The following is a 27,466-nucleotide window of genomic DNA, read 5'->3' on the forward strand; positions in this document are numbered from 1 at the left end:
AGTTTACAATCCCACCAACAGTGTAAAAGTGTTCCTATTTCTCCACATCCTCTCCAGCACCTGTTGTTTCCTGACTTTTTAATGATTGCCATTCTAACTGGTGTGAGATGGTATCTCATTGTGGTTTTGATTTGCATTTCTCTGATGGCCAGTGATGACGGGCAAAAAATGTAAATTTGTAAGAGCTTCTTCAAGATTTTACAGTTATCTATCACTTCCTAAAGTCAATATATCTAAGGATAAATGCACAATAGAATCTATATCTTTAATTAATATTTGCTTATTAAATTAGAGTCAAGTGGAAGGTACTTTAAACCTATAACTTGTGAATAATACACTGGAAAACAAGTGCTTTCATTTGTATTTTTTCTTATAATCCTAACAACTATATGTGAAATAGGTAAGGTAGGTATTCATATGTTCATTTTAGAATTGAAGACATTTGAGATTCTGAGAGTTAAATGACGTGCCCAAAGTCAGTATGTGAGAGGAAAGACTCAGATATTTTGGGTCCACGTCCAGTGATTCTTCCCATTACTACACTGGCGCTTCTCATATATGTTGAAATGTTTAAAACAAGGTTGTTACAAATAGGTATCTTGTGGTAGAAATAAAAGAAAACAAAAGTTCATAGTCTATGTGCACTTAAAACAAGAACTCATAGTTTATGTGTGCTAATTAGGAATGTAATTACTTAATTACTTAATTGGAAGGCATGCAAAACCAGATCTCACACAGAAAGTCACCATATCTTTTCCTCTCAAACACCATGACATATCTAAAAAACTTTTCATTCGCATAAATCATTTTTAAATGTCATACCTCAATATTATCTACAGCAAGATGGCAACATGCGGCTAGTACTGCTCGACCATCCTGAAAATACCATTCTGCCAGTTCTTTACTGACTTTGTGCAGGAGTCTAGAAAGAAAAAATGTGTGTATTCTGCATAAACACAAGTATTCCATTATAAAAGCAAACCAATACTTTTTAAAAGGTATGATAAAAAGACCAAATAAAATTTAATTTGACATGCTTGCTTTAAAGACTTGTTTTTGGAAAAAAATAAATCAGGAAAGTGGTCTTTACAAGTATATGGTCTGATAAGCCTCTCCCTCCCTCTATCCCCACAAATGTCAGAAGAGAAGCCTGATTTTAAAGGCTTACCATCCCGCATTAGACAATTTATGACTCAGCCACAGGGAAAGTTAAGTGTAGAAGAATTACAGGTTGAACTGAAATTTTTCAAAATTTAGGTGGTATCCAAAATACAGCTAGCATGTGTTAGCTTTCTAAAATGTCAAGTTTAGAAATGGCAGAGAATGGCACTAAAGGTACAGGCAAGAATACATTATTCTCAACACATTATTTGCTTAACATTTCATGATCCTCTTCTACTCGATGAGTGTCTTAAAAGTTTAAATATCCTATTTTCTAGGGTAATAATAGGAGCACATAGAAAGGATGGGGGAAGGCAGACTACTGGATTAAAAAAAGGTTAGAGGACTGAAAATTCTAATTTCCATTTCTTTTAAAAGTAACTATCAGGATTTCTTCTTTAAAAGATGACCAAATGTTATTCTAGACAACAATATTGGGGTCATGGGATTATAAACTACATTCCTGTGAACTTATACACACTAACTTTAGAATAAAACATTAATAAGCAGTCTACCTTATTTATCATTGGTCCTCTCCAATAGGTTTGATTAGTTTGTAAGTGTTTAGGTGCCTTACTTGCCATCTCTCTAGTAAAATGCATTTTGCTTTTCTGAAAGCTATATAAAATGTGTATAAACGGAGTCTCCATGCCTGAAATTTCTCTATTCATCTAGGAGTAGATGCTGTAATGGAACTGGATCATGGTGAGAAAGGTTGAGGCAGTCAAGTCCTCAGTATACAAAGAAGGATGAATTATAGAGGTTTTAAAAATTCCTAAAGGGAAGACAACCATAAAACATATGGATCCAGAGCAAATAAATCACTCACTCATTGAAGTCTTCCTTGTAGATATCATCAGAATATGAAGCTCCTTTAGGCACAGAAACATGTAAGGGCTGCATATTTCCTTCACAAGCAGCCTAGGATTTAATTGAATATTGAATTATTCTTTAGCTAATTGTTGATAATTGACACATTTCAGAATATTATTCTGAGCAAAGTATACTTAATGTTTGAAATTTATACTATAATTTGGAGATAATCTTAGAATTTGAGGAGAAGTGAGATGTTAATTGTGCATAGCAAAAAAAGCTTCAAGTGAATTATTACTAAAAATAAGTTGTTCAAATGCATGGTATGTAACATTCAGCAGCATGTGAAAAGTTTAGAGTTCAGAGATGCTTATATGTTTAAAGATCTAAAATAAGGTCGGCTGTGTGTGGTGGCTCATGCCTGTAATCCCAGCACTTTGGATGGCTGAGGCGGGAGGATCACCTGAGGTCAGGAGTTTGAGACCAGCCTGGCCAACATGATGAAACCTCATCTCCACTAAAAATACAAATGTTAGCTGGGCATGGTGGTGGGTGCCTGTAATCCCAGCTAGGGCTGAGGCAGGAGAAGTCGCTTAAACCCGGGAGGTGGAGGCTGTGGTGAGCTGAGATCGTGCCATTGCACTCCAGCCTGGGTGACACAACAAGACTCCATCTCAAAAAAATAAATAAATAAATAAATAATAAAATAAAATAAAGTAAAATAAAACAAAACAAAATAAAATAAGTTCACTGTGTTCAGAACAAAAATAGTATGCTCTCAAATGATGAGAAAGAAGGCCAGGAAGGAGGGCAGAAACCAAACCCTTTATGACTTTGTCAATTAGGTAAGGGTGAGCTAGTCAACACAGTCTTCTCCCTTCTACATCCTCACCCATCCATGTGTGTGACTTGTGTAATTACATGGTTTTACCTGTGCAACAAGCAGAGCTTCTTTAAGCCGACCTCTTGACATGAAAAAATGGACCAGCTTTTTCACATCACCAATGGCTATGCAGTATGGAATGACATCATCCTTATCTTCCTGGATTAATTGGTCAGCTCTCCTAATAAAATAAGAACAATTTTTTAAACAATATATTTTTTGAAGGTTTTTAGGTGAATTGAGATTTTCTGAAAGTATGGCTAAAATCTGTAGCAGATTTCATAAAGCCCTTTGGCATATCACTTCTAAAAAAGACATTTTATAATCAAATTACATGTGGAAGACAGATAAAAGTTGCATGAAATAATAAATATTATAAGAACTTGTTTGCCCTTAGAACATGACATAAAATAATATATACTATAGGAACTTGTTTGCCCTTAGAACATGACATAAAATCGTAAATACTATAGGAACTTGTTTGCCCTTAGAATGTGACATAAAATATGCCTGAACATTTTAGATCTTAAAATCAATGTAGTTTATCTATTAAAATGGGCAATTAGTCTATTCAAAAATATGTTTTATACAAGATATGTGTGATAGGATATCAGGTGGATTAAGCAAACATTTGGGTATCTACATAGTTAAAGACAGATAATTTTAATTGTTTGAGGAAGCGTTAACAATGAATAGAGAACCTTGAAGCTCAAGTAGCTTAAAAATCACTAAGAAGGAGAATATAGAAACATAAATATTAACAATGACATGTAGAATGTTTAAGTGCCCTAGTGAAGAAGATTAAAGAAAAATAATATTCTAGACATGTGAAGGAAGAAAGGGAATGGTAATCTTATCGAGACTGTGAAGGGTGTACATGTGTCTGTTTCTATGTATCTGTCTCTGTCTCTGTCTCTCTGCACCCATCTCTCTCTCAATCTCTCTTCCTCTGTGTGTGTGTGTGTGTGTGTGTGTGTATATCTTCCCATCTAAGTCTCAAGTATTTTCTCAATGACTAACCCCCTAGTTAATTCTACCCTCAATGTTTAACCTCAGTTTTGTTTAAAAATTACCTGGTCTATTTAATTTATGCTACCATTTGCATTAAACCAGAATTCAATTTTAATCTTTGGGTAGGGGTAGCAGATATTTTTCATGCTGAAAATGGAAAATATTTTTCATGATATTTGCCAGCTCACTGTTAACAGTCTCCAATTTCATAGGGTCATCGAAGTATTCCTCAACGGCTATGTTTTTACTATGTGACTTTGATTCTCTTGTTATAGCTGTTTAGAAACAAGCTGGTTACAAATAATGATCTACTTCCCTGGGCATTTGAAACTATGCTTGAGAGACTGCCAATTTGGATGAAGGGCTGGATCTATAAAGTATAAATGCAGGAGTTGTGGAGAGACTACTTTCTGGCAGCTACATGGGCTAAGGGGCAGAGAAAATCAGGAGTTGGCTTTCAAAGATAAATGAAACAGAATTGGAAGAGTTTTGTATATTCTCATTTGCCTCCTCCTTTTCCTTCCCCACTAAATCTATTCTAATCTTGCTTCAGTCTCCTTGCTACCAAAACAGCTCTTATTAATATCAACAATAACCTCCATGTTATCCAGATTTCTTATTTGGGCTACAAAATCAAGACTGCCTATTGAATAATACCACAAAATCACAAGGAACTTCAAACTCAACATGTCCAAAGAGAACTAATGATTTTTTTGTGCCATTTGATTCAAATCCTCTCCTAATGGTTTTGCTTTTGTTGTTGTTTTAGTTGTTTGTTTTTAAATCCCAGTGATTAGCAACAGCTTCTATCCAGTTTTTCAAACCTAAAACCTAAAAATTTTTGTGATACCTTCCTCATCTCTATTACCAAATCCAGTTAATTTTAACTCCTAGATATATCAAATTCGTCTACTTCTCTCAGTCCCCGCATTACTACATATGGCATCCACGCTACTGCTGTCTCCTGACTCGGCTATTCTAAGTGCCTTCTAACTGGCCTCCTCATATCTGCTATTGACCTTCTCTAATCTGTTCTTGATATTTCAGCTTGTGCGGACATTCTAAATGAAGAACTGGTCACATCAATTTCTACCCTACTTAAAATTAAAACCCTTTAATGTCTTGTGTTCCTCTTAGGATAAGGAAAAAATAAAAAAGCTTACTACATTTACAAGGCCCTGAAACCTCCAGCTTGTGCCTACTCTCCCTTGGCGTCACTTCCCCCTGGCTCTTGCATTCCAGCTACAGCGGCCTCCTTTCACAGAGTTCCTGTACTCTGCTCCCTAAGCCTAGGATGATTCCTCTGGCCTCTTCACTTGGTTATCTCCTGTGTATTCTTTATAGCTCAGTTCATATGCACCAATCTTGGTCAGATTTCCTTTGTTCCAATTTATCTGAGGATACACCACATTTTAAATTCATAGATACCTAGCACAGAAAGCAATGTAGTAGCATATTAATATGACATATTAATATAACATCTTAATTTAATAAAACATGTCAATAATCACATAGAATACAAACTACGTTTACTTTTATTCTGCAATATTAACACTGAGTGACTCCACCTTGGTCTTAAATAAAATTCCATTAAGTTTTTGCTGAGATTGAAATAATGTTTTGTGAAATAAATATCCTCTGCTAACTTGACTTTAAGGATTTGGTGAGAGCAGTAACATTCACAATTGTGCTGTGAGGGTACAGGGACTTAGAGCACTGGGGATTCTTAAAGCTCAGGAGAGGGAGCCTAAAATCTGAGGGCTACAATCAGCCTGTTACTTCACTTTCTGTTGGGAGAGCAGGTGCTAGGGAACAGTCTACTTTCCCATGGCAAATGTGTTAATCCTTCCGAATTTTATGTTTACCCTTTGATTGATTTTTACTTGTGTCTGTAAGAAGCAGTTGATTTTTTGCCACTAAACCATGTTCCATAAAAGAAAATCCAAATTTCTGTTTTAATGTCAGAAGCAAGGTAACTGCATAATAGTATATAGTACTCTGTAAGCTTAGCACAGTGATTGGCATAGAGTAGGCATTAAATAAGTATTTGTTAAATGAACGAATAGCATAGAAGAGAGTAGAATAAAATAGAGCAGAGAATAATCATATGTTGTAGGTTTAAATGTCCCTCTAACAATATGTTGAAGTCCTAATCCATAATACTTGTGAATGTAACCATTTATGGAAACAGGGTCTTAGCCGATGTAATTAAAGTAATACGGGTCATAGTGGATTAGGGTAGGGCCTCAATCCAGTATGACTCATGACTTATAAGAAGAGGAAATTTGGGCACAGAGACACACAGGGAATAATGCCATGTGAAGATAAGGGAGAGACTGGAGTGACGCATCAAAAAGCCACAAGATGCCAAGGACTGCAGGCGACCAGACACCAAGGGAGAAGCATGGAACTAATTCTTTCTCAGAGCCTCCAGTAGAAACCAACTTTGCTGACAACTTGATTTAGACTTCTGGCCTCCAGAACTGTGAGAAAATAAATTTCTATTGTTTTAGGCCACCTATTTTATGGTAATTTTTTTTTTTTTTTTTTTTTTTTTTTTTTTTTTTACGGCAACCCCAGGAAACTAACACTTGAGAGCAAATCTTGTCGGTTTACTGCATTCTAAAACAAGAATGCTTAGTTAAGTTTCCTCAGTGCTCAGACCCTTCATCATCAGTGCCTTCCTCATATCCATGGGGAAGAAATGGCAGGAATTAGTGCCTACAGAGAAGATTTTTAGGATAATTCATAGAATAGTATTTTACGAACCTATGCTAACCTTCAGGAAATCTTGCCACTTGTATTTCAATACCAGCTTATTAATCAGTGAGTATGTTTGCTGATTTGTCCTTCTCTCCATTGACATGGGGAAATTTGCCTTCTGCTATCTTCATCAGAGGCCAAGTCAAATCCAAGAACACCAAAATTATTTGTAACTGATTCATTTCATTTACTGTATCAGCAGATACAAAATTTAGTTATTATTTAAGACAACATAAGAATAAGAAGCCTCAAGAGCTACTGCCATATTTACATACTGTTTCTATTTTAACATGGACTCTCTCTGCCTTACCTCTGCATTAACTTCTTCCAGTATTTCACAGAGACCCCTGGTGCAATTGACAGGGCTTTGTCCCACTAAAATAGAAGGCAAAAAGAGCAGGAGCATATTAATTTCGGTTGCTCTATATAATTCTTAAGACACTTAAAAAAGATTCCTGTTTATAATATAGAAATTTTAGAGTTCTTGAGTCCTGATTTGGTACCTTCTGTCTTCTTTTTGTTCTGTAATCTTAAAAAACATCTTTAAAGAGCACTAATTTTACCCCTCTTAATAATATAAAAGAAGCTGGGCATGGCGCCTGATGCCTGTAAAGCCAGTGCTTTGGGAGGCTGAGGTGGGAGGACTGTTTGAGTCTAGGAGTTTGAGGCCAGCCTGGGCAACACAGCAAGACCCTCATCTCTACCAAAACAATTTTTTTTTTTTTTAATTAGCCAGATGTGGTGGTGCACACTTGTAGTTCTAGGAGGCTGAGAGGAGAGGATTGCTTGAGCCCAGGGGTTCGAGGCTGCAGTGAGTCGTGATCACATCACTGCACTCTAGTCTGGGTAACAGAGCGAGACTTCATCTCAAAAAACCCAAAACAAAACAAAAGAAAAAACAAAGTAAAAAAGACTGTATTGACATGGTTAAATTCCAAGGATCCCTCAGCGACTTAGGGAAGGACTAAATGGCTGTTGTCATCACTTACAAAAGTGTCTTTAACTTGATGGAGCTTGAAGAAGTTAAGAAAAATATGTATTTTTTATTGTTATCTTTTAATTCCATTTTCCACAAATTTTTAAAACATTAAAATATTTTAAAATAAAATATGTAAAATTATATTATTTAGGGAAAATCCAGTCCTAAACCCAGAGAGCAAGAAAGAGAAAAATGGAAGGAGAGACTGAGGGAGAGAAAGGAAGAGGAGAAAAGAAATAGTAACTAAAATATGTACTTTGAAAAATATATTGATTCATCTTCTAAAACAACTCCAGAGTAATTTGTTCTATGGTGTTCAAAATATTAACATTTTTATTTCACTGCTACTTACATGAACAAATATACCATCTATGTCTCTTTTATCCTTTCCTACTCATTTTAACAAATTTTATTTATTGTCATTTCTTCATTTAACTGATAATACTTATCTTCATATTTAAAAATTGGACTTCTATTGAAGAAGCTCATTGTTTAATAAAGGCTGATTGTTACTGTTATATGAAAATATAGATTTCACTGAATTCCAGTCTAGAGTGGAACTGAGAAGAAAATTTTCTGAAATATCACTACATGAATCAAAATTCATTCTAATTAAGGCTCTTCAAAACACTAGGGTTCTACTGTAATTATCACTAGAAAATTGGTAATTAACCAGAAAAGAGTATGTTAAAATTTAAACAGGCAATTTTTAATACTACATATTTAAATTCATGTTACCTAAAAGGTATCTTACAATATGTTTTCAGGGGAAATCTATCTCTAATGGAAGAAAGAAGTTGGAATGTAGATTAAATTAACTTTGAATTCACCAAACTCTTTCAATAGAAACTTGTCTAATAAATAAAAAAATTAAAAGTTTACCTAATCCCACAGTATTAAGCTTAAACAAATAAAAAACATTCCTAAGGAAGTGATTACGAATGATTCTAAGGTCACCCATATTTCTTTTCTTTTCTTTTGTTTTTCTTTTGAGACAGAGTTTCACTCTTGTCACCCAGGCTGGAGTGCAATGGCATGATCTTGGCTCACTGCAACCTCTGCCTGCTGGATTCAAGTGATTCTCCTGCCTCAGCCTCCCAAGTAGCTGGGACTACAGGCATCCGCTACCATGCCCAGCTAATTTTTGTATTTTTGGTAGAGACAGGGTTACACCATGTTTGTCAGGGCTGTTCTCGAACTCTTAACCTCAGGTGATCCACCTGACTCAGCCTCCCAAAGTGCTGGAATTACAGGTGTGAGCCACCGCGCCCGGCTTAGGACACCCATATTTCTAACAACTTGCACAGTTTTATGGATCATTTTAAGTACACTGATGAACCTGCACAACAATAAAATTATTAAGCTTCACAAACAGATACCTGATTGAAATAGGCTTTGAGTTAAAGGCAGTTTCAATTATATTTAATCAAATATAAAACTCAGAAAGATAAAGAATTACACTGTTCTATCAAAATTTATTAATTCCTTTTCTCCTTGACTTTTGATAGATCTTCTCTGCAATAATGGTGCTTTAAAAAAGCAACTTTTAGTTAAATATTTACTACTTTACAAGGAATATTTTACATTGCTCCTAAATTAAAATACTTTTAAATTTATAATGCCTTTTCAATAACATTTTAAAATGGCACATTATTTGGGGTCAAGCAGTAATTCATTGTTTTCTTGAAGTATGTGGAAAGTAAAAAGGTGAGCTAAATTTAGTTTTGATTTATTTTAATGTAACCATATTGCTTAGTTTTACTTTATATTATTTACAAATATTCTTAATATCATGCTTTGTAGCTACACAACTAACTAGCTTAAACATTTTAAAAGATGATAAGCTGTGAGATAAGTCCATGCCATTCTAACCATTGTTTTGGTGAGGCAGGGAAAGGAAGAATTTTCACTGAACTAAAATGCACATACAGAAAAGGGAAAGGTCCAATAAGTTTACACAAACTGAATGTGCCCATGTAATCAACACCCAGGATCAAGAAACAGAAGCCCCATTCTCCCCCGTGTTCCATTGTAGTCACTACCCATCTACCAAAGGGTAGCAAAAGCATCAATTCATCCTAAACTTTTTGTAAAAATCCGTTTTGTTGATTTAGCCCTCCATTAAACAATCATCATCCTTTATCAGATGATATTCAGCAGAAACCCTTCTCTGGCCAGTGTGGAATTTAGTTATGACAAGTAGTATTAGCAAGGGGATTCTATTGTGAACAAATTAGCCAACATAGTTTTTTGTTTGTATGTTTGTTTGTAAGAAGTTAAGATTCCAGCTTAGGGTGGTAGTTCTCAAACTTCAGAACGCAAGAGAATAACATGGAGAGCGTATGAAAACGTAAGATGGCTGGGCTCCAACCCAACCGTATTCTGTAGGTCTGAGGTGAGACATGCATTGGGATCCCCAGCGATGCTAATGCTGCTGTCCTGGAACACTTTGATAACTACTCTCCTAACGTCTACACTTAATATCAGATTGATAGAGAATCAATTGGATCTGTAAAAAAGTAAGCTTCCTTTTTTTTTTTTTTTTTTTTTGAGACGGAGTCTTGCTTTGTCGCCAGGCTGGAGTGCAATAGTGTGATCTCGGCTCACTGCAACCTCCGCCTCCCAGGTTCAAGCAATTCTCCTGCCTCAGCTTCCTGAGTAGCTGGGATTACAGGCACATGCCACCACGCTGGGTTAATTTTTGTAGTTTTAGTAGAGGTGGGGTTTCTCCATGTTGGCTAGGCTGATCTCGAGCTCCTGTCCTTAAGCGATCCTTCTGCCTTGGCCTCCCAAAGTGGTAGGGTTACAGGGGTGAAGGGGTGAGACAGCGCACAGGGTATATACATTTATTTTCCTTTTTTTTTTTTTTTTTGAGATAGAGTCACCAAGGCTGGAGTGCTGTGGCACGATCTCGGCTTCCTGCAACCTCTGCCTCCTGGGTTCAGGTGATTCCCCCTGCCTTAGCCTCCCAAGTAGTTGTGACTAGAGGTGTGTGCCACACGCCCAGCCAGTTTTTTTTTTTTTTTTTTTTGTATTTTAGCAGAGACAGGGTGTCACCATGTTGGCCAGGATGGTCTCAATCTCCTGACCTTGTGGTCCACCCAACTTGGCCTTCCAAAGTGTTGGGATTACAGGTGTGAGCCACTGCGCCTAACCTTTTTTTTTTTTTTTTTTTTTGAGACAGGGTCTCTTTCTGTAGTCCAGGCTGGAGTACAGTGGTATGATCATAGCTCACTGCAACCTCTGCCTCCTGGGCTCAACCGATCCTCTCATCTTAGCTTCCCAAGGCTGAGATTACAAGTGTGCACCACCATGCCTGTCTAATTTTTTGTGTTTTTTGTAGAGGTGGGGTTTTACCATGTTGCCCAGGCTAGTATCGAACTCCTGGGCTCAAGAGATCCACCCATCTTGGCCTCCAAAGTGCTGAGCTTTTTATTTTTAATACTTAAAATTGAGTATATTCTTAATATTTAGACTACTATGTTAAACTCATTAGTTTCACTTTCATAGTGCATTACCTCTCCAAGTTCAACCATAAGTTCACAGTATCTCTGAATTTGTCCTAATCTCAAGTGGATTTCAGCAGCTTCCTTCAGTCTTTCTTCTTTAGTAGGTACACCAATACCACCACCAAATTTAGACATCTTGACTGTTGTTAGTTCTTGAGCTTCAGACTGGTTTAAAAAAGAAAATAGAATTTAAAAAAAACTGTCATATTTTCTTTTGTATGTGTCACAATAATTTATTGCATATTTCAAAATAACTAAAAAAGAGGAAGTGAAATGTTCCTAACACACAAAATAAGATAAATGCTTAAGGTGCTGGATACCTCAGTTACCCTGATTTGATCAACACTCATTGCATGCTTGTATGAAAATATCACATATAACCCATAAACTATTATGCATCCATAATAATTAAAAATTGTAAAAATTGTTTTACAAGAGTTCATGATAACAATGAGCATATAAACATTACATGAATACATACTTCAAAAGCATATAGCTCTGGAAAGTCAGTATGTTAAAAATATTTTTCTCTATAAAATATGATACCTTTCTAAACATAATATTTTGGGGTGTGTGTGGGGGTGGGACAAAGGAGGGGAGAGACTGAATCCCATTGTCCTTAACCCTGTCCAGGTGTTGTAGTTATACAGAACAGATAAAAGGTAATGATACAGTAATATACAACAATACAGAGAGGCCTCTAGTAAAAATAAACAGTTACTGGCTTACTTTAATTAGCTCCTCTCCTGTCAGATTTTGCAGTTACAGTCATTAGGTGTTCAGTTTGCGATTAAAGAAAGTACTTCCTCATTATGGAAAAAACTGCTCTTTATGAGCATTAGATCACATCTCTGGCACAACTGTCTCCATGCTTTAACAGTTAACTATAGATATTCCAGAAAAATATACAAGCAATTTTTTCTTTCTGGTCCCAGGATGGGTTTTGTGGTTAGTACTGTAGATTGCCCCAGGGATGAGGTAACTACTAGTTTTTACTAAAATTCACTAAGAGCTATAATATGATGATTTTTTATAAAACATATCCCAGAATAGCCTATTAGGCCCTCTGAGACTAAAATTAGAATAGCCCATATGTCACAATCATCTGCTAATAGGGGAAAGATAAAGCATTTCAAGGAGTTCCAAGTGACTTTGAAGGAATTTCATGAGACTCAACGGATGATAACCACGATTGACTTAATCTATTCCCAAGTAATTCACTTTCATGATTCATTTTACCGAAGACGGATCTCCTCAGTGTTCATTTACTTAAATCTACCAATCTAATCATACGTATTTTCAAATCATTTTATATTTTAATAGTGAAAAGGCAAAAAATTTGCTTGAGTACATCATATTTGCATACTTTACTCACTGTTCTAAATTTAATCAGATGTTTCAAGTGCATTATTCCTTTGCCGTAGTTCTGAGGAAGTAAGCTATCATCCTGTCCTTTTATCACAGCAACCAAGTTCCATAAATTGTCACTGCCACCTGGAGGCTACAGAGTTGATAAAAAATAAATATGTAATAGTGAATTAAAAACCTCATAGTATTTTGCATCTTATGCAGGCATATCTAAATTTAAAAATTAATAAAATAACTACATGTTATCTCATGTATTGTTTCCAGTTTTATATTTGCTTTCTTAGAGTGCACAGATTATGGTAAGAGGTACCCAATGAATTAGAATAGTACATGTAAATATGTGAAAACAGTTGTAAAGATTCATGTTAGCCAAAGGGAAAATATTCGCATTTAATTCCTGTAATACTTACGGATAAACATTCTGAAAACCATCTTAGTTTTTTCACTCGAGAATTAGCAGTTAGTTTTTCTATTTCTTGTCTAATATCTCTTGACACTTTACCACACAGTAGAGGAGGAGTGCCTGGTTCTACAGCATAATCTGAAAAACAGACATAATTCAGTGAGAGAAGATTTCTCATAAAACGTTTAGAAATAAACTCTAATACATGTATATATAATCCATACCAGTGTTCCCAATAATTTCTTCCCAAGATCTGTCTGCCAGAATATTTATTTGTACAGGAGTGATTAAGGCTGTTAATGACCAGAGTCTCACTGTAGAGTCACGGGAGCAAGAGGCCATAGTGAAGGGGCGACTGGGATGGCAGGTTAAACCTGATGAAAATAAAAATCTATTTTAAGTAAAGTGAACATTGAAAAATATTCTTTATTTATATGTGCTTCATAAAACTTCTACAGAATTGAAGCTATGAAGAAATATTGTGAGTAACTGAAAGGTTCTCAGTCAACCTTGTATCTGCATTTAATATATTGTCTTAAAATAATAACAGAATGCAATAAATCATTTCATATATCCTATAAATATGAATATAAAATTGAATAACTATTAGAGGCTGGACATGGTGGTTCACGCCTGTAATCCCAGCACTTTCCTGGGAGTCCGAGGCGGGTGGATCCCTTGAGCCCAGGAGTTTGGGATCAGCCTGGGCAACATGACAAAATACCATCTCTACCAAAGCTACAGAAACTAGCTGGGTGTGGTGGCACGTGACTGTAATCCCAGTTACTTGGAAGGCTGAGATGGGAGGATCTCTTGAGCCTGGGGGGTGAAGGTTGAAGTGAGCTGTGTTTGCGCCACTGTATACCACCCTGGGCCATAGAGCCAGAGTGAGAAGAAAAGAAAGAAAGAAAGAAAGAAGGAAGGAAGGAAGGAAGGAAGGAAGGAAGGAAGGAAGGAAGGAAGGAAGGAAGGAAGGAAGGAAGGAAGGGCGGGCAGACAGAAAGAAAGAAATAAAATAAAGGAAAAAATTATTAGAAAGCAAACGGTCATGGATGAAAATGTGAAAAATACATTTTGTGTGGTTAAGCAACAAGTATACTATAAAACCAATAGCATACGTAGTACGTGTGAGTTAATGGATGGGCAGATGACGTTCTAGTTGAAAGATGAAGAGCTGGGGACCTTTCAATCGAATATTGACAAATATGATTCTCTCCCACACTCAGTCCCGCATTGTCTTGGCTAAAAGGCCACTGTGGTCAAGCATATGGATTTGAATCTGATCTAGATTGAGGCTACTTTCTCTAAGAAATCATTTTTGGATTCTTAATCTGCCCATTTACTCCTATCAAGGTTTAAGGATGAGAATAAATACAAACAAGAATGAGAGTGAAGAGATGCGCAAATGGTAAGTAATCTGATTTTCCATAACCACGTTAATTATATTGAAACAACTTGGGATTATATTCAAAAACAAAACACTGTACTAAACATCCAAGAATAGAGGAATGGTTAAATAAGTGGTATCTACTCTATTACTGATTTCCTGTTAAACAACTCACTTCTGGAGTGATGTCAAAGGAAGGAAGAAAAACAAAAGCCAGACATATATATATGCCCATCGCAATATGTGTGCATTGTGTGTGTGTTTGTGTGTACACAGAAACGGGTGCAGACGGGGCGAGGGGGAGAAAGACACCACAGTGCTAACAACAGTCATCTTTGATAATTTTTGTTGACTGTTTCTTCTGTATATTCTGGTATTATAATAATAAACATGTATATTTTCTAATGTGAAAAATGTTATTGTAAGATAAAACACTGTATAACTTCTTCAAAAATACTGTATTCCTCAGAAATTATAAGCACCATTAGTAGGTCAATATAACAAATACATGAAAGAATGAAAGACACTTTACCATATACATCTGCACCGTGATCATACACAGTATCCACACAAGTTCCTTCTCGAGTGTCCCATACTTTTATAGTATAGTCCCAGCTGCCAGATATGAGCAGATATGGAATCTCAGTATTCCACAATAATCCCCTCACAGGTGCAGTGTGTCCACTAAGAATACTGATGCAAGCATCTTGAGTATAATCCCAGATGCGAACAGTACTGAAAACAGAATATTATGGGTGTGATAACATTCAAGTTCTAACGTATCTAGAGTATTAACATATTCTTAATAGAGTGTAATAATTATTGATTAGCTTATCTAGAAGCATTTTATGTCTCAAAAGGTTTTCTTCATTTCGTTTTAATTTAAAAAATAACTGTATATATTTGTGTGATATTTTGATATATGCATACAATGTGGAATAATTAAATCAAGCTAATTATTAACAAATTCATCCCCTCACATACTTTTCTTCGTAGTAGATGGAAACGAATATTTAACTAGGCTAGTGTTAGCTTATTTAAACATATTTTCTTTCTTGACTTTTACTCTTCATTTATTACTGGTAGCAAATATATTATTTCACAGTTTTTATGTGAATAAAATTGCTTTGTTAAAATGAAATATCAAAAACAGATATAACCAAAGTGGAAAATACGACTAATAATACAGATACAATAATTTAAGATATTAAGATTATTTGTAAATGATAAAAGTATAACATGTATGCTGATGGGTATTATTTGAAATGTCGCTTCATATTTACGCTTTAATCAATATAGCAAATAATTCTTTCACATTTTTGTCAGTGATATAAGTTGCTTGGTCAGTGCAGAATAAATCTTAGATCAAGTTAAAGAATTTAAATATAACTGGATTCGTGAAATTACTTGTATCTATTGATTGTATAAATGTTACTGAAATTAAAATTTAACTTACAATCAATGTAAGACCTCCAACTACTAATTTTGCTTAGACAATTCACAATAATTTTTTAGTCAGAGATAAATGCCAAATTGACAACAAAATAGTAGTACTTCAAATGTATTACTATTTTGCACTATATAATATAGGAGATAAATGATATATTCTTATTTCTTAAGGCATATCCCTTTCTGCGTTATATAAAAAGTTTCCTTTTGGCCAGGCACAGGGGCTCATGTCTGTAATCCCAGCACTCTGGAAGGCTGAGGCAGGCGGATCATGAGGTCAAGAGATCGAGACCATCCTGGCCAACATGGTGAAACCCCATCGCTACTAAAAATACAAAAATTAGCTGGGTGTGGTGGTGCACACCTGTAGTACCAGCTACTAGGGAGGCTGAGGCAGGAGAATTGCTTGAACCTGGGAGGCAGAGGTTGCAGTGAGCTGAGATTGCACCACTGCACTCCAGCCTGGCGACAGAGCAAAACTCTGTCTCAAAAAAAAAAAAAAAAGTTTCATTTCTTCTTTATCCTCTTAAGCTAGTACATGACAATATATCAAAGTATATTATAATCTAAATTTTTTGTTGCTAATTTCTGATAGATGTTAACATTTACATATTTTACATTTGATATACTTTCATAAATAAGAATACATTAAAGGGATTTGTATCAAAACAATTTAATGCTATTGTAGGGGCCACTAGAACAGGCGTCTTTCCTTTTATAACATGTTAGGTAGTTAGGCCTCGAAGTCCCAATGCATGTTTTTTGGTCAAATCTAAGAAAGGCTTTTATAGGCCCCACTGCAAATGAGTGTCTGACGCTTTCCAGGCCAAAGCACAGCATCTGTGAGTTCTGTCATGAGTACCGCAGTATAACTGATTTCCATACCATTCTGACTTATTTCAAGTCATAACCTAGAGAAATCTCGTAATTATTTCTCTTATTAAATTTGGATTTATGCCAAAAATTCAATAAAAATGCTTAATCATTCAATACTAAATCTGTGGTTCCCAGCTACTTGGTAGGCTGAGGCAGAAGAATCACTTAAACCTGGGAGGTGGAGTTTGCAGTGAGCCGAGATCACGCCACTGCATTCCAGCCTGGATGACAGAGGGAGACTCTGTCTAAATATATATCTATTTCCACATACAATTTGATTCTATAAATACATACATTTCTAGGAAAATATCAGCTTATGATTTTAAGGACAAGAAAATTAGAATCCAAAAATACATACCCATCATCAGAACCACTGCAAAGAATTCCCTCTCTCAGAGGAGACCATTTAACATGAAACACTTTTGCTGTATGCCCACTAAATACTTTCAATGGTTGATCTGAGCTGGTGGCTACGTAATAAACACGAACATTTGTGTCTTCACAGCCAGTGGCTATCATGTCTCTGAAATATCATCAATGGAATATTGACATAGGATAAATATGTGAGATTAAAAAAAGGGCCACGTTTCTATGATAGAAGCCATACATGCAATGGACTCATTTCTATTTTTCATTAGTTAGCATTATTTTTTTTCCTATGTATTAGAAAGTTTTTTTGAGAGTAAGAAATCAATATTTGTAAATCATGTAAAAACTTCATGGAATCAAAATAACTAAAATAAATGAGCAATTACAAGGTTGTTTCTCATTTGCTAGGCAAAGGGGATATCATATAAATAGAGTGATAAATATTACCTTTGGAAATAGCACTAAACTTTATGGTTATTTAAAATTTCCAAAATGCAGTTATTATTTATTTCAGAAAAAAACACTTACTTATTGTTTTGGCTCCAATCACAACCAAACACCGCAGCCGGATGTTTATATTTGTGTAGCACTTTACCATCAATTGTTCGAATAATACTAGAATTAATTATAACGTGTTAATAGAAAAACAACATTCTAATACATTATTCAAGGACACAAAGTCAGAATTATAAATTTCAAATAGAAATATTCCAGGACAGATTTTGTCTACAAAGCACAAGGAACATTTGACAGTATTGTATAAATATTACCAATTATGAGTATATTTGCATCTCTTAATATTAATTATGGTAACCTATAATTAATAGAAGGTAATAAATTTTTATTTAAAAAGTATTTTCTTGTCCGGGCACGGTGGCTCATGCCTATAATCCCTGCACTTTGGGTGGTTGAGGCAGGTGGATCACTTGAGGTCAGGAGTTTAAGACCAGCTTGGCCAACATGGTGAAACCCCATCTCTACCAAAAAATACAAAAACGGTGGCCAGGCGTGGTGGTGCACAACTGTGGTCTCAGCTTCTCAGGAAGCTGAGGCAGGAGAATCACTTGAACTCAGGAGGTGAAGGCTGCAGTGAGCTGGGATTGCGCCACTGCACTCCAGCCTGAGCGATGGAAAAACAACAAACACGCTTCTTCTTATAGAATTTTTTTAAATTGAGGAAAACATAGTCTAATACATTTTAAAACATAATGATATAACTAACATATATGTTAGATTTTTAGCTTCAAAATGAGGTAGTTCAAAATTTATAGTATTTAAAACAAGTATTTATAAAGCTGGTTTTATGTACCATTGCACCAAGACCAAGACATTAAGTTATAACTTTTCATTGCATATTATCAGTAATATAACTATAATTCAGAGATGACCCCCTACCCTCTGCTATCAGAAAAGGATTCTATGTAATTTAACTGCAAAAATAAAAGCTCTACTACCCTGCTCTATTATTACCACAATGCAAAAGCTATTGATTCCATTAGAAAAAAAGCATGTACTAATTAATGTATGATGAAGTTTTAGAAATGTATGGAAAAGACTGTCTTAAATGTTATTAGGCCCACCAACACTTTTAAGGTTACTGGGGAGTGATGGTGACTTATGCTTACAGGTGTTTACTCACTGAATGTGATATCTGTCAAATAAATAATGCCCTGAAATACATGGTCAAACTAATTTTGTATCACTTAATTAAAAAACTCAGGTCTTTTGTATTTTGGTATCTATAATTAGCACATAGTTCCTTTCAAGGAAAAAAAAATCATTAATATTGTTGTTTCTGAAAATTTTAACTTCCCAGTAAGGATCTTTGGTTTCTGTAACTACTGTCTTTTCTACTGAAATTAAAAAGTAAGGAAGAGAAGACTGGAGTGGATTTAGCAAAACCTAACAACTTCTGTATTCTCAAGAACTATGAGTGTCTATACCACGTATCCACCTATCAAAGATGACTTTATCCATAGATAGCTACAGGGGAGGAGCACCTGATTTTAAAAAGTTTTTTAAAGCAGGCATTTTTTGCTTACATACTTTTATTTGGAAACTTACTTATTTCTGGAACTTAAAGAATTAAGAAAGCACATACTTCTAAAACACAGGGTCAGTGAAGTTATTTCCTAACAAAAGACATTTCCCACATGCATGACCTTATTTCTCCTCGCAAAGGCTTTTTATCCCTTTATAAATAGCAGCATCTACAAAACTGTAAACAAGTTTCCACAGCACTTTATATCTGCTGAATCACCTGTAAAACTGAAATACTACTGGGTTCTCATTGTGATGATAATTACTAAGTGAAAAGTCCTGAAAGTTTCTTTGAGGCAAATAAATGAGTATTTTCATAATAATTCAAGTAGTATTTTCACTGAGAATGCAATGAATGGCTTATTAAACAAATTTTGTGATGTGATGTGATGATAATTACTAAGACTTTGTGAAAAGTCCTTAAAGGTTCTTTGAGGCAAAAAAATGAGTATTTTCATAATAATTCAAGTAGTATTTTCATTGAGAAAGCAATGAATGGCTCATTAAACAAATTTTAAATATTCTTGCATTGTTATTTATTAATGATACATTATAGTAACATAGTATGTGACTATATGGGCTTAAAAATAATGCTTCTGAGAGTTGGTAGAGCTGTACAAATGAAATATCACTGATACACAATTGGAATGATCAAATGGGAACAGTGTAATTTCCTATCATGTATCATACATAGGACTTACCAGAAACCATCACTGCTGCAGGTTGCTATTCTTTTAGAATCTTTATGACTCCAGGCAATACAGAATATTCCATTTGTTCCATGCTTCAAAAAATGTAAAATACCTATCAATAAGAAATAATTCACCCCTTTTTTTCTCTTATATATTTACTTCTTCTAAGTATTACTTTTCTATTAGGAATGTGCTTTAGATGACACTAAAAGAGGCATTACTGTCAAGAGCAGAAACCTGAATATACACTTTTAAAATGTCTAAAGCTGTCACAATTTAAAAGTTTTAAGATATCAATCTGTTGTTTTAAGACATAAATCAGGTGGCTCCATTTCCTTCTGTTGGATACAAGGTAAAGAGTCAAAATATCCTCCTTAAGTCATCTGTAGATTTAAGCTCTGCTTAATGCCTTTTCCCATGAATACCAGTATGGTGATGAAAACAGTTATCTGTCTGCTTCCAAACACAGTGCTACTTCAACCTCAGTATAAGAAATGTTGTAAGCAGTTATTATTGGTTGTTTCTCTAAGTTCCAAAGTTGTTCCATTTTATAAAGAAATCAGAATAGATTTAACATTATTCCTATAATAAATCACTTTATATTTGCTTGATTTTCTGCTTTCTAGGACTGAGGAAGGGCCAGGGGATACAGTTATAGCTGGAATTATAAGAATTTTTAAAACTAGAAGGAATACATTACACGAGAGTGTCATTCATTAACTGTGTGATCGGCAAATAAAAGTTGTCATCAACCCATTTCTAAATTTTAATTAAAGCATTTCTACTTTATATAGTACTTAAATTGTGGCTTCCATTAAGGGGAAACTAAGGTGACTTTTTATCTTACATCTTAAGGTTGCTGTGTAAATATAGCTTTAACTTCTTAACGCAATCTCCAGTTCACTGGTTGTGCCTCTTTGGGGATCAAGGAGGGTAGGTTTATGCAGGCAGATTTAAAAATGGGACTAGTCCCTTTATTCATTCATTTTATTTTATTTTATTTTATTTATTTATTTTTTTTGAGACGGAGTCTCGCTCTGTTGCCCAGGCTGGACTGCAAGCTCTGCCGCCTCCCAGGTTCACGCCATTCTCCTACCTCAGCCTCCCTAGAAGCTGGGACTACAGGGGCCCGCCACCACGCCCGGCTAATTTTTTTGTATTTTTAGTAGAGACGGGGTTTCACCGTGTTTGCCAGGATGGTCTTGATCTCCTGACCTCATGATCCGCCCACCTCGGCCTCCCAAAGTGCTGGGATTACAGGCGTGAGCCACCGCGCCTGGCTCATTCATTTTATGAGGTGGAGGCCTTCTGTCAGCTTCATTTATTCCCATGAAAATTGCATTTATGACTCTACTATCCTGTAATTCTTTTTGTGGAACACATGTAGCTTAGTTAATTAAAGTTGGCATTGTTAATTTTTCCCTTATTCATGACATAGGATTTAAGCAATTTCAGTAGTGGTCTTAACTATGCTAGTGAATGTCGGGAAGACATAAAGAAATAAAAGACATGTCCTTGATACTAAAATACTGGGTTTCCAGAATCAGGCTGGAAGTGTTTAGATATTAGTGGGCAGATACGTGAGATTCCAAGTTGCCAAGATGCCATAAGAAGAAATCAACAGATCTAATAAGTAAAGATACACAATTTTTGAATCTAGGCTATAAGTTTCATTTTTAGGCTCATCTCTTCTTATAATCCACTATTTATTATGGGATATATTGTTGTGTTGGTGATGGGAGGGAAGACGGCAGGTTGGGGCATTGCTAAACTGAAAGGTTATTGTGCTGTATGTAGAGAAAGGGAAGGATGTAACTTTTATAATCTTTTGTCAAAGTTTCCTTTTTTGAGGGCAAAATTGCTCACAGTGGTCCATAAAGTTTTCCTAAAACTCTGTATCTGCTGCACTACTACAAGTAGTGGGGAGCAAGACTATTAAGGAGCATCTTCAAAGGGATAATACTCTTTGTATAGATGTTTTAAAATCCCAAATATAGAAGCAATTTTCAAAGAAATTATATATTTAATAAGCTTCAACAGTAACCATCTAAAATAAATGAAATTTCAAGACAATCTTAGATCATTTTCACGATTCATACCTAATATTTTGTAACCAGATTACATGTATTTTTCTTTTTCTTTTTTTTTTTTTTTTNCAGTGGTCCATAAAGTTTTCCTAAAAACTCTGTATCTGCTGCACTACTACAAGTAGTGGGGGAGCAAGACTATTAAGGAGCATCTTCAAAGGGATAATACTCTTTGTATAGATGTTTTTAAAATCCCAAATATAGAAGCAATTTTCAAAGAAATTATATATTTAATAAGCTTCAACAGTAACCATCTAAAATAAATGAAATTTCAAGACAATCTTAGATCATTTTCACGATTCATACCTAATATTTTGTAACCAGATTACATGTATTTTTCTTTTTCTTTTTTTTTTTTTTTTTTTGAGACGGAGTCTCGCTCTGTGGCCCAGGCTGGAGTGCAGTGGCCAGATCTCAGCTCACTGCAAGCTCTGCCTTCCGGGTTTACGCCATTCTCCTGACTCAGCCTCCCGAGTAGCTGGGACTACAGGCGCCTGCCACCTCGCCCGGCTAGTTTTTTTTTTTTGTATTTTTTAGTAGAGACGGGGTTTCACAATGTTAGCCAGGATGGTCTTGATCTCCTGACCTCGTGATCCACCCGTCTCGGCCTCCCAAAGTGCTGGGATTACAGGCTTGAGCCACCGCGCCCGGCCTACATGTATTTTTCAAATATTTATGGAACTCAGTAAAATATAGGATGACAATATAACTCCAAGCCAAAGGAGAAATAAAATCTGTGATGCTACAGATATAAGAGAGCAGGTTTTAAGGCTCTTCATGGAAGAATAGAATTTGAAAACTGTAAGGAAATCTAAGAAATTATATAATCCACCTTCATCATTTTTTAGGTGAAGAAACAGGTTTAGGGCAATAAAATGATTCTCCTTATATCAAGAGCTAATTAATAACAGAACGAGGACTATAATTTGGTTCTTGCTCTGAGTTTAGTCTTCTTCCTATTATTTAGTATTTGCCTAGATTTTGTGGAGGATGACCCCAAATTCCTTTGATTCTCTAATGCAACTTCAGGTGACTCAGCTACAATTTTCAGAACTCATTTTAGTATGTGAGTATCCTTTAGGGTTTTCTTCTAATTGAGAGAACATACATACCACCTGATATATTAAGTGTTATTATATTATGAAATAAAAATATTTACAAAATACAAAATAGTATAAAACATTATATTATTCAGTAGCAATAAATACATCTTACCTCATTAAATCGTTGTATAATTTTGCCCTTTTGAACATTCCAAATAAAAGCACCATTTCGGGAAGTTCCCCCAGCAATACAATTTAAACCACCTTAGGAAACAATTTGTTAGACAGTATACTAAATGTTTCCCCAAATGTAATTCTTTTAAAAAAATATAACTTGTGAAAGCGTAAGAATTGAGATTTGCAAACTAGTTCTTTAATTTTTTTGGAAATTATTAAATGCATAAAATACAGATAAAATAATACAATTAATGTATCCATTATACAGCTTCAACAATTATCAAAATATGGCCAATCTTGTTCTGTCTATAGCATCTGCTGAAGTTCTTTGGAGTAAATCTCTGATATCATATTATTTCATTCTTAAAAACTTCAGTATGCATGTCTAAAAGACAGGGACTTCTTTACTGACCAAGACCAGACTCTCATGGAGATTAACAATAATTCCTCAATATTGTCATATATTCAGTCTGTATTCATATTTCCATGATTAGTAGTATTTTAATGGTTATGAAAGTATTTCTACGAACAGATCACATGAAAATACAGTTTCTCCATAAAACATAAACAATGCTTTCTGTGTTTAAGAAATAAAAAATATTTGTGAAAATAAAACTACTGCTACGTGAATGGTCAAGGACTTAAATAAGTGCCTTTTGCAAGACAGTGAAAGAAGAGGTTTTCTCCATCAGAAGAAAGGAGCGGCTGTCATCTGCTATCCAGGAATAAAAATATGGAGAAACTACTTTCTGATAAACGATTATACACACTAAAATGTTCTCATCATATTTCTAACATTTTTACTCTGCTCTCCTTTTGGGGTTCTTAAATTATTGGGGATATGTTTCAAAATTTATTTGCCTTTCTTTTCTTTTCATCTTCTATCTACACTAAGATACAGAGGAAATTATGTAATTATCTATATCCCACTCTATTTCCATCCTTGTCAACCCTCATGTATCTTTTAAATATCATCCCCACTTACCTCAAAGTCATGATTCACCAGTAATCACATAACAGAAAATGACAGAATTTCCATTTTCTAACATTTTTACTTTCTTGCTGCAAATTCTCAATGTAGAGAGCGAAAGAATGCTATAACTCAGATTAGATCTTCTGTGTTATGATTTGAAACAATAGTTTTTACAGTCACGAGTTTTATTTATGTTTTATGTTTCAGATAAATACTTTTGTAGGATGAAGACTAGTCAGCTAATAAGAGCTCTAGTGCAAGGTGACTGCACTGGCTGGTGCAATTCCTATATTGCTAGCCAAGGTAACCCACTGTGGAGGTGCATACTGCAATAATCAAGATAACAGGCTCAGTTATGTTCTGCTTAAAGGACAAACATTGTCATTAAGAGTTGTAAGTAAAACCTTTTTCTATAACTCTCCTCATCGTAGGAGATGAAGGATACATAAAGCAGTGGTCCTTAACCTTTTTTGTATCATGAAACTCTGAAAATCTGAGTACTATGATACTCTTTGACAGATATAGGCATATATACACATAAACTAAAAATTATTCATAAATTTCTAAGAGATTCCCAAACTCTCTGATGAAATATAAAACCCTTAGAGGCCCACATATTCAAAGTTAAGAATCCCTGTGTATGAAGAAATAATTTAAAAAATAAGGATGAGCTATATCCACATTGCATGTAGTTACTGAATTAATATATTACTATTAGGCCAAATAAGTAAACCATTACATATACCTTAAAAGTGAAAAATTCATTTAGGTGTGTGAAATTATTTGTTATGGGACAATAATGTTTTGAGAGACAATGTCAGAGGTTTCATAGGACATCTCTCCTTTATATGTACAGCAAGGTAGAAGGTGGCATCTAAGATCAGAGATAAGATCTTATTATAGCATACAAGTTCTTCAGTATTTCAAAGGTGAACTTATTATAGAATTACACGGTTACAAGTGAACTGTTACTTGATATATAACCATAAACAGGATTTACATTAAAATTTTCCAGAAAACTTCTATCACGTAAATTATATTATACTTTTAAAGGCGTAGCCATAGAAATACAACTAATATTAGATGGGTAAAGATAATCCTGATTTACTGTGGTTTTTCTGTATGACTTGTTACATAGAGGAAACCAGGAATCAAAGTGCCTCTGCAGACAGACTCTTCTTAAACCTCGCAAAAAGAGAATCAACAAATACGTTCACACTATCTACATCCATGTAGAACAAGATGAGATCAAGAGGAAGAAAGTAACTCAAATGAATATAAAACTTTAAAAAGCCATTTCATTACATTCCCAATTTCAATAAAATACCTCTTACCTGGAGCCCAAGAAAGGGAATAAATAACACCTTCATTACCCGGGGATGTGTACACTGCTGTTAATGTATTTATATCCCAGACTTTTATAGTGCCATCAAATGAAGCTGTTGCTAAAAGATTAGGATCATCAGGCTTGAATTTGCAGTCAAAGATAGTTTCCACATGTCCCTAGGAACATGGCATAAAGAGTCATAATTATTGAGAAAACTTCACATTACTAATAGACGAACCACAATGTATACTCAAATCGACACATGTAGTATGGTTTTCCAAATATTAATGCAAAAATATATAGGCAAGAAAAACAGAAAACTGGAATCACTATGGTGATTGAATTTTCTCTGTGCCATGACTGTATTATTTTGTACAGACCTAGATTTTAGTCAACCACGGTTCCTCAAATCAGCAACTAAACTCAAAGATGTTCAGAAGTCTCACTTTTCAATTTCAATTCAGTGCAAAAGATATTTTCTATTTTTATTAAACTTACAGAATGCTATGCTAGAAATCTATAAAGCAATTAACTTAATAGTTACCATACGTCATCTGGCACTATAATAGAAGACCAAGATGAAACTCAAACTAAAAGTCATTTAATGCAAATATTCCTTTTTTATACTAATGCTCCAAAAGCACCTCATAATTTTAGCAGAAACAAAAGAATCAGGCATAAGCCCAATTTTTAATGAGCCTTGTTCCAAAATTTTCTACGTCTATTCTTTGGAACCTGAATACTTGCTCCCATTACACAATGATTTGGATCCCAAACACCCACAAGTCTATAAAGTGGTATATGCAGATGCATGTAAACATATACCAGTAAAGTAGTGCTTAACTACTGTGGGCCTTTGGGAAAATCCATTAAGAGACCAACATAAATAGCTGGAATTACAACTATTCTAGTGCTGGGGAATGGGAATAGAAATTTCTTCTTTAAGCAAACGAAACTAACATTTGGGATCTACAGACGGAGTTGAAGTACAAAGACAGGGTTTTCTAGTCCTCAACTAATAGAATAAGGGTAGAGAAGAAAGTTCTTAAAACTCTGTACTTCCATTAATACCACAAATCACAAGCATTAGGAAACTACAAAAGTACTGTAAAGTTTCTCCTTTAGGTGGAGGTAAAGGAAAGAAAAATCTCAAGGGTTAGCAAGAAGGAAAAACGTTGTTAGAGTCACTGGTTCACCTGGCTGCAGCTGTCCCACGTGGTCATTTCCAATGTTAGGAACATAATCAAGGCAGGGACTTCTATGCAGTTTTAAATGCTATTTCACTGCTATGCCTTAAATTTTTATTTTTTGAAACATGAAAATTCACATAGCAAGAACGAAATTGTAAATGTGTCTTCCGTGTTTTCTTCTTACCAAGAGGAAGGTGGGTAAGAAGAGGAAAATGTTGTGGCATTTTTCTTAATTTTAATGAAGCAAATATTTACATGGAAGTACACCTTTTGGAATGCTTATTAATAAGATTTTAAAAATTATGTAAGATTTTAAAAAATATTAATAATATATTTCTTATCCTATGTAATCTGGAATCTTTGGAGATGTTTTATACATACAGCAGTTCAGAGTTGTTTCTCCCGGTAACACTTCGAGAAATTTCAAATTTGGGTCTATGTTAAGAAAATTGAAACTATAAGGAAAAAATGACTGCCTCCTGACTGGCACACAATTTAAAGTGAGAAAAGCAACTGAGATAATTTATAATCAAGCAGCTTTTAGTATTTAGTATTCAGCATTTATTAGAATTATGAATTAACAGATTTTAAGTAAAATATACTTTTAATATGAAGTATCATAGAAAATTTATTGAATTTAGATTGCATGACTTCTGCTTACATAACTTTTTATAGATTTAAGTGTATTCTTACGTTTCTCTCCCTTCCCTTTCATAAATTTTTTAAAAATAAATGGTAATTTGAAGTACACAAAAAGTTTACCACACTAGGAAACAGTTTATATAAAAAGAAAAGTTAAAGTGAAAAGAAAATTATATCATCCTCAAATGAATATCTACAAAATGAAAATTTTAAAATAATTAAGCTACAGATTATTTAAAAAATATTTTTGCTATAAATCGATTTTTCATTTGAGGATAAAATTAAATGAGAAGTCTTGAAAAGATACAATATTACTGATTCTTT

General features: G+C 34.6%; 1 protein-coding gene across 12 annotated transcripts in view; it reads right to left on the bottom strand.

Annotated features, from left to right (window-relative positions):
* Window positions 1-27,466, bottom strand: part of WDR17 (WD repeat domain 17) — a 121,792-nt gene that overhangs the window by 24,808 nt on the left and 69,518 nt on the right. For 8 of the 12 annotated variants that reach the window (XM_017879118.1, XM_017879116.1, XM_017879125.1 and 5 more), the window contains 14 exons: window positions 25,318-25,486; window positions 23,006-23,097; window positions 19,713-19,795; window positions 17,500-17,586; window positions 16,961-17,125; window positions 14,810-15,012; window positions 13,115-13,264; window positions 12,898-13,028; window positions 12,486-12,620; window positions 11,129-11,284; window positions 6,942-7,006; window positions 2,906-3,038; window positions 1,991-2,082; window positions 823-922 (listed from right to left, as the gene is read on the bottom strand). In XM_017879118.1, coding sequence (XP_017734607.1) covers window positions 823-922; window positions 1,991-2,082; window positions 2,906-3,038; window positions 6,942-7,006; window positions 11,129-11,284; window positions 12,486-12,620; window positions 12,898-13,028; window positions 13,115-13,264; window positions 14,810-15,012; window positions 16,961-17,125; window positions 17,500-17,586; window positions 19,713-19,795; window positions 23,006-23,097; window positions 25,318-25,486 — 1,761 coding nt within the window. Of the gene's footprint in view, window positions 1-822; window positions 923-1,990; window positions 2,083-2,905; window positions 3,039-6,941; window positions 7,007-11,128; window positions 11,285-12,485; window positions 12,621-12,897; window positions 13,029-13,114; window positions 13,265-14,809; window positions 15,013-16,960; window positions 17,126-17,499; window positions 17,587-19,712; window positions 19,816-23,005; window positions 23,098-25,317; window positions 25,487-27,466 lie in introns of all 12 variants that reach the window. The other 4 variants (XM_017879122.1, XM_017879117.1, XM_017879119.1 and 1 more) reach the window with 2 other exon arrangements.

The sequence above is a fragment of the Rhinopithecus bieti genome, unplaced genomic scaffold (genome assembly GCF_001698545.2).
Source record: "Rhinopithecus bieti isolate Rb0 unplaced genomic scaffold, ASM169854v2 scaffold_9996, whole genome shotgun sequence".
Classification (NCBI taxonomy): domain Eukaryota; kingdom Metazoa; phylum Chordata; class Mammalia; order Primates; family Cercopithecidae; genus Rhinopithecus; species Rhinopithecus bieti.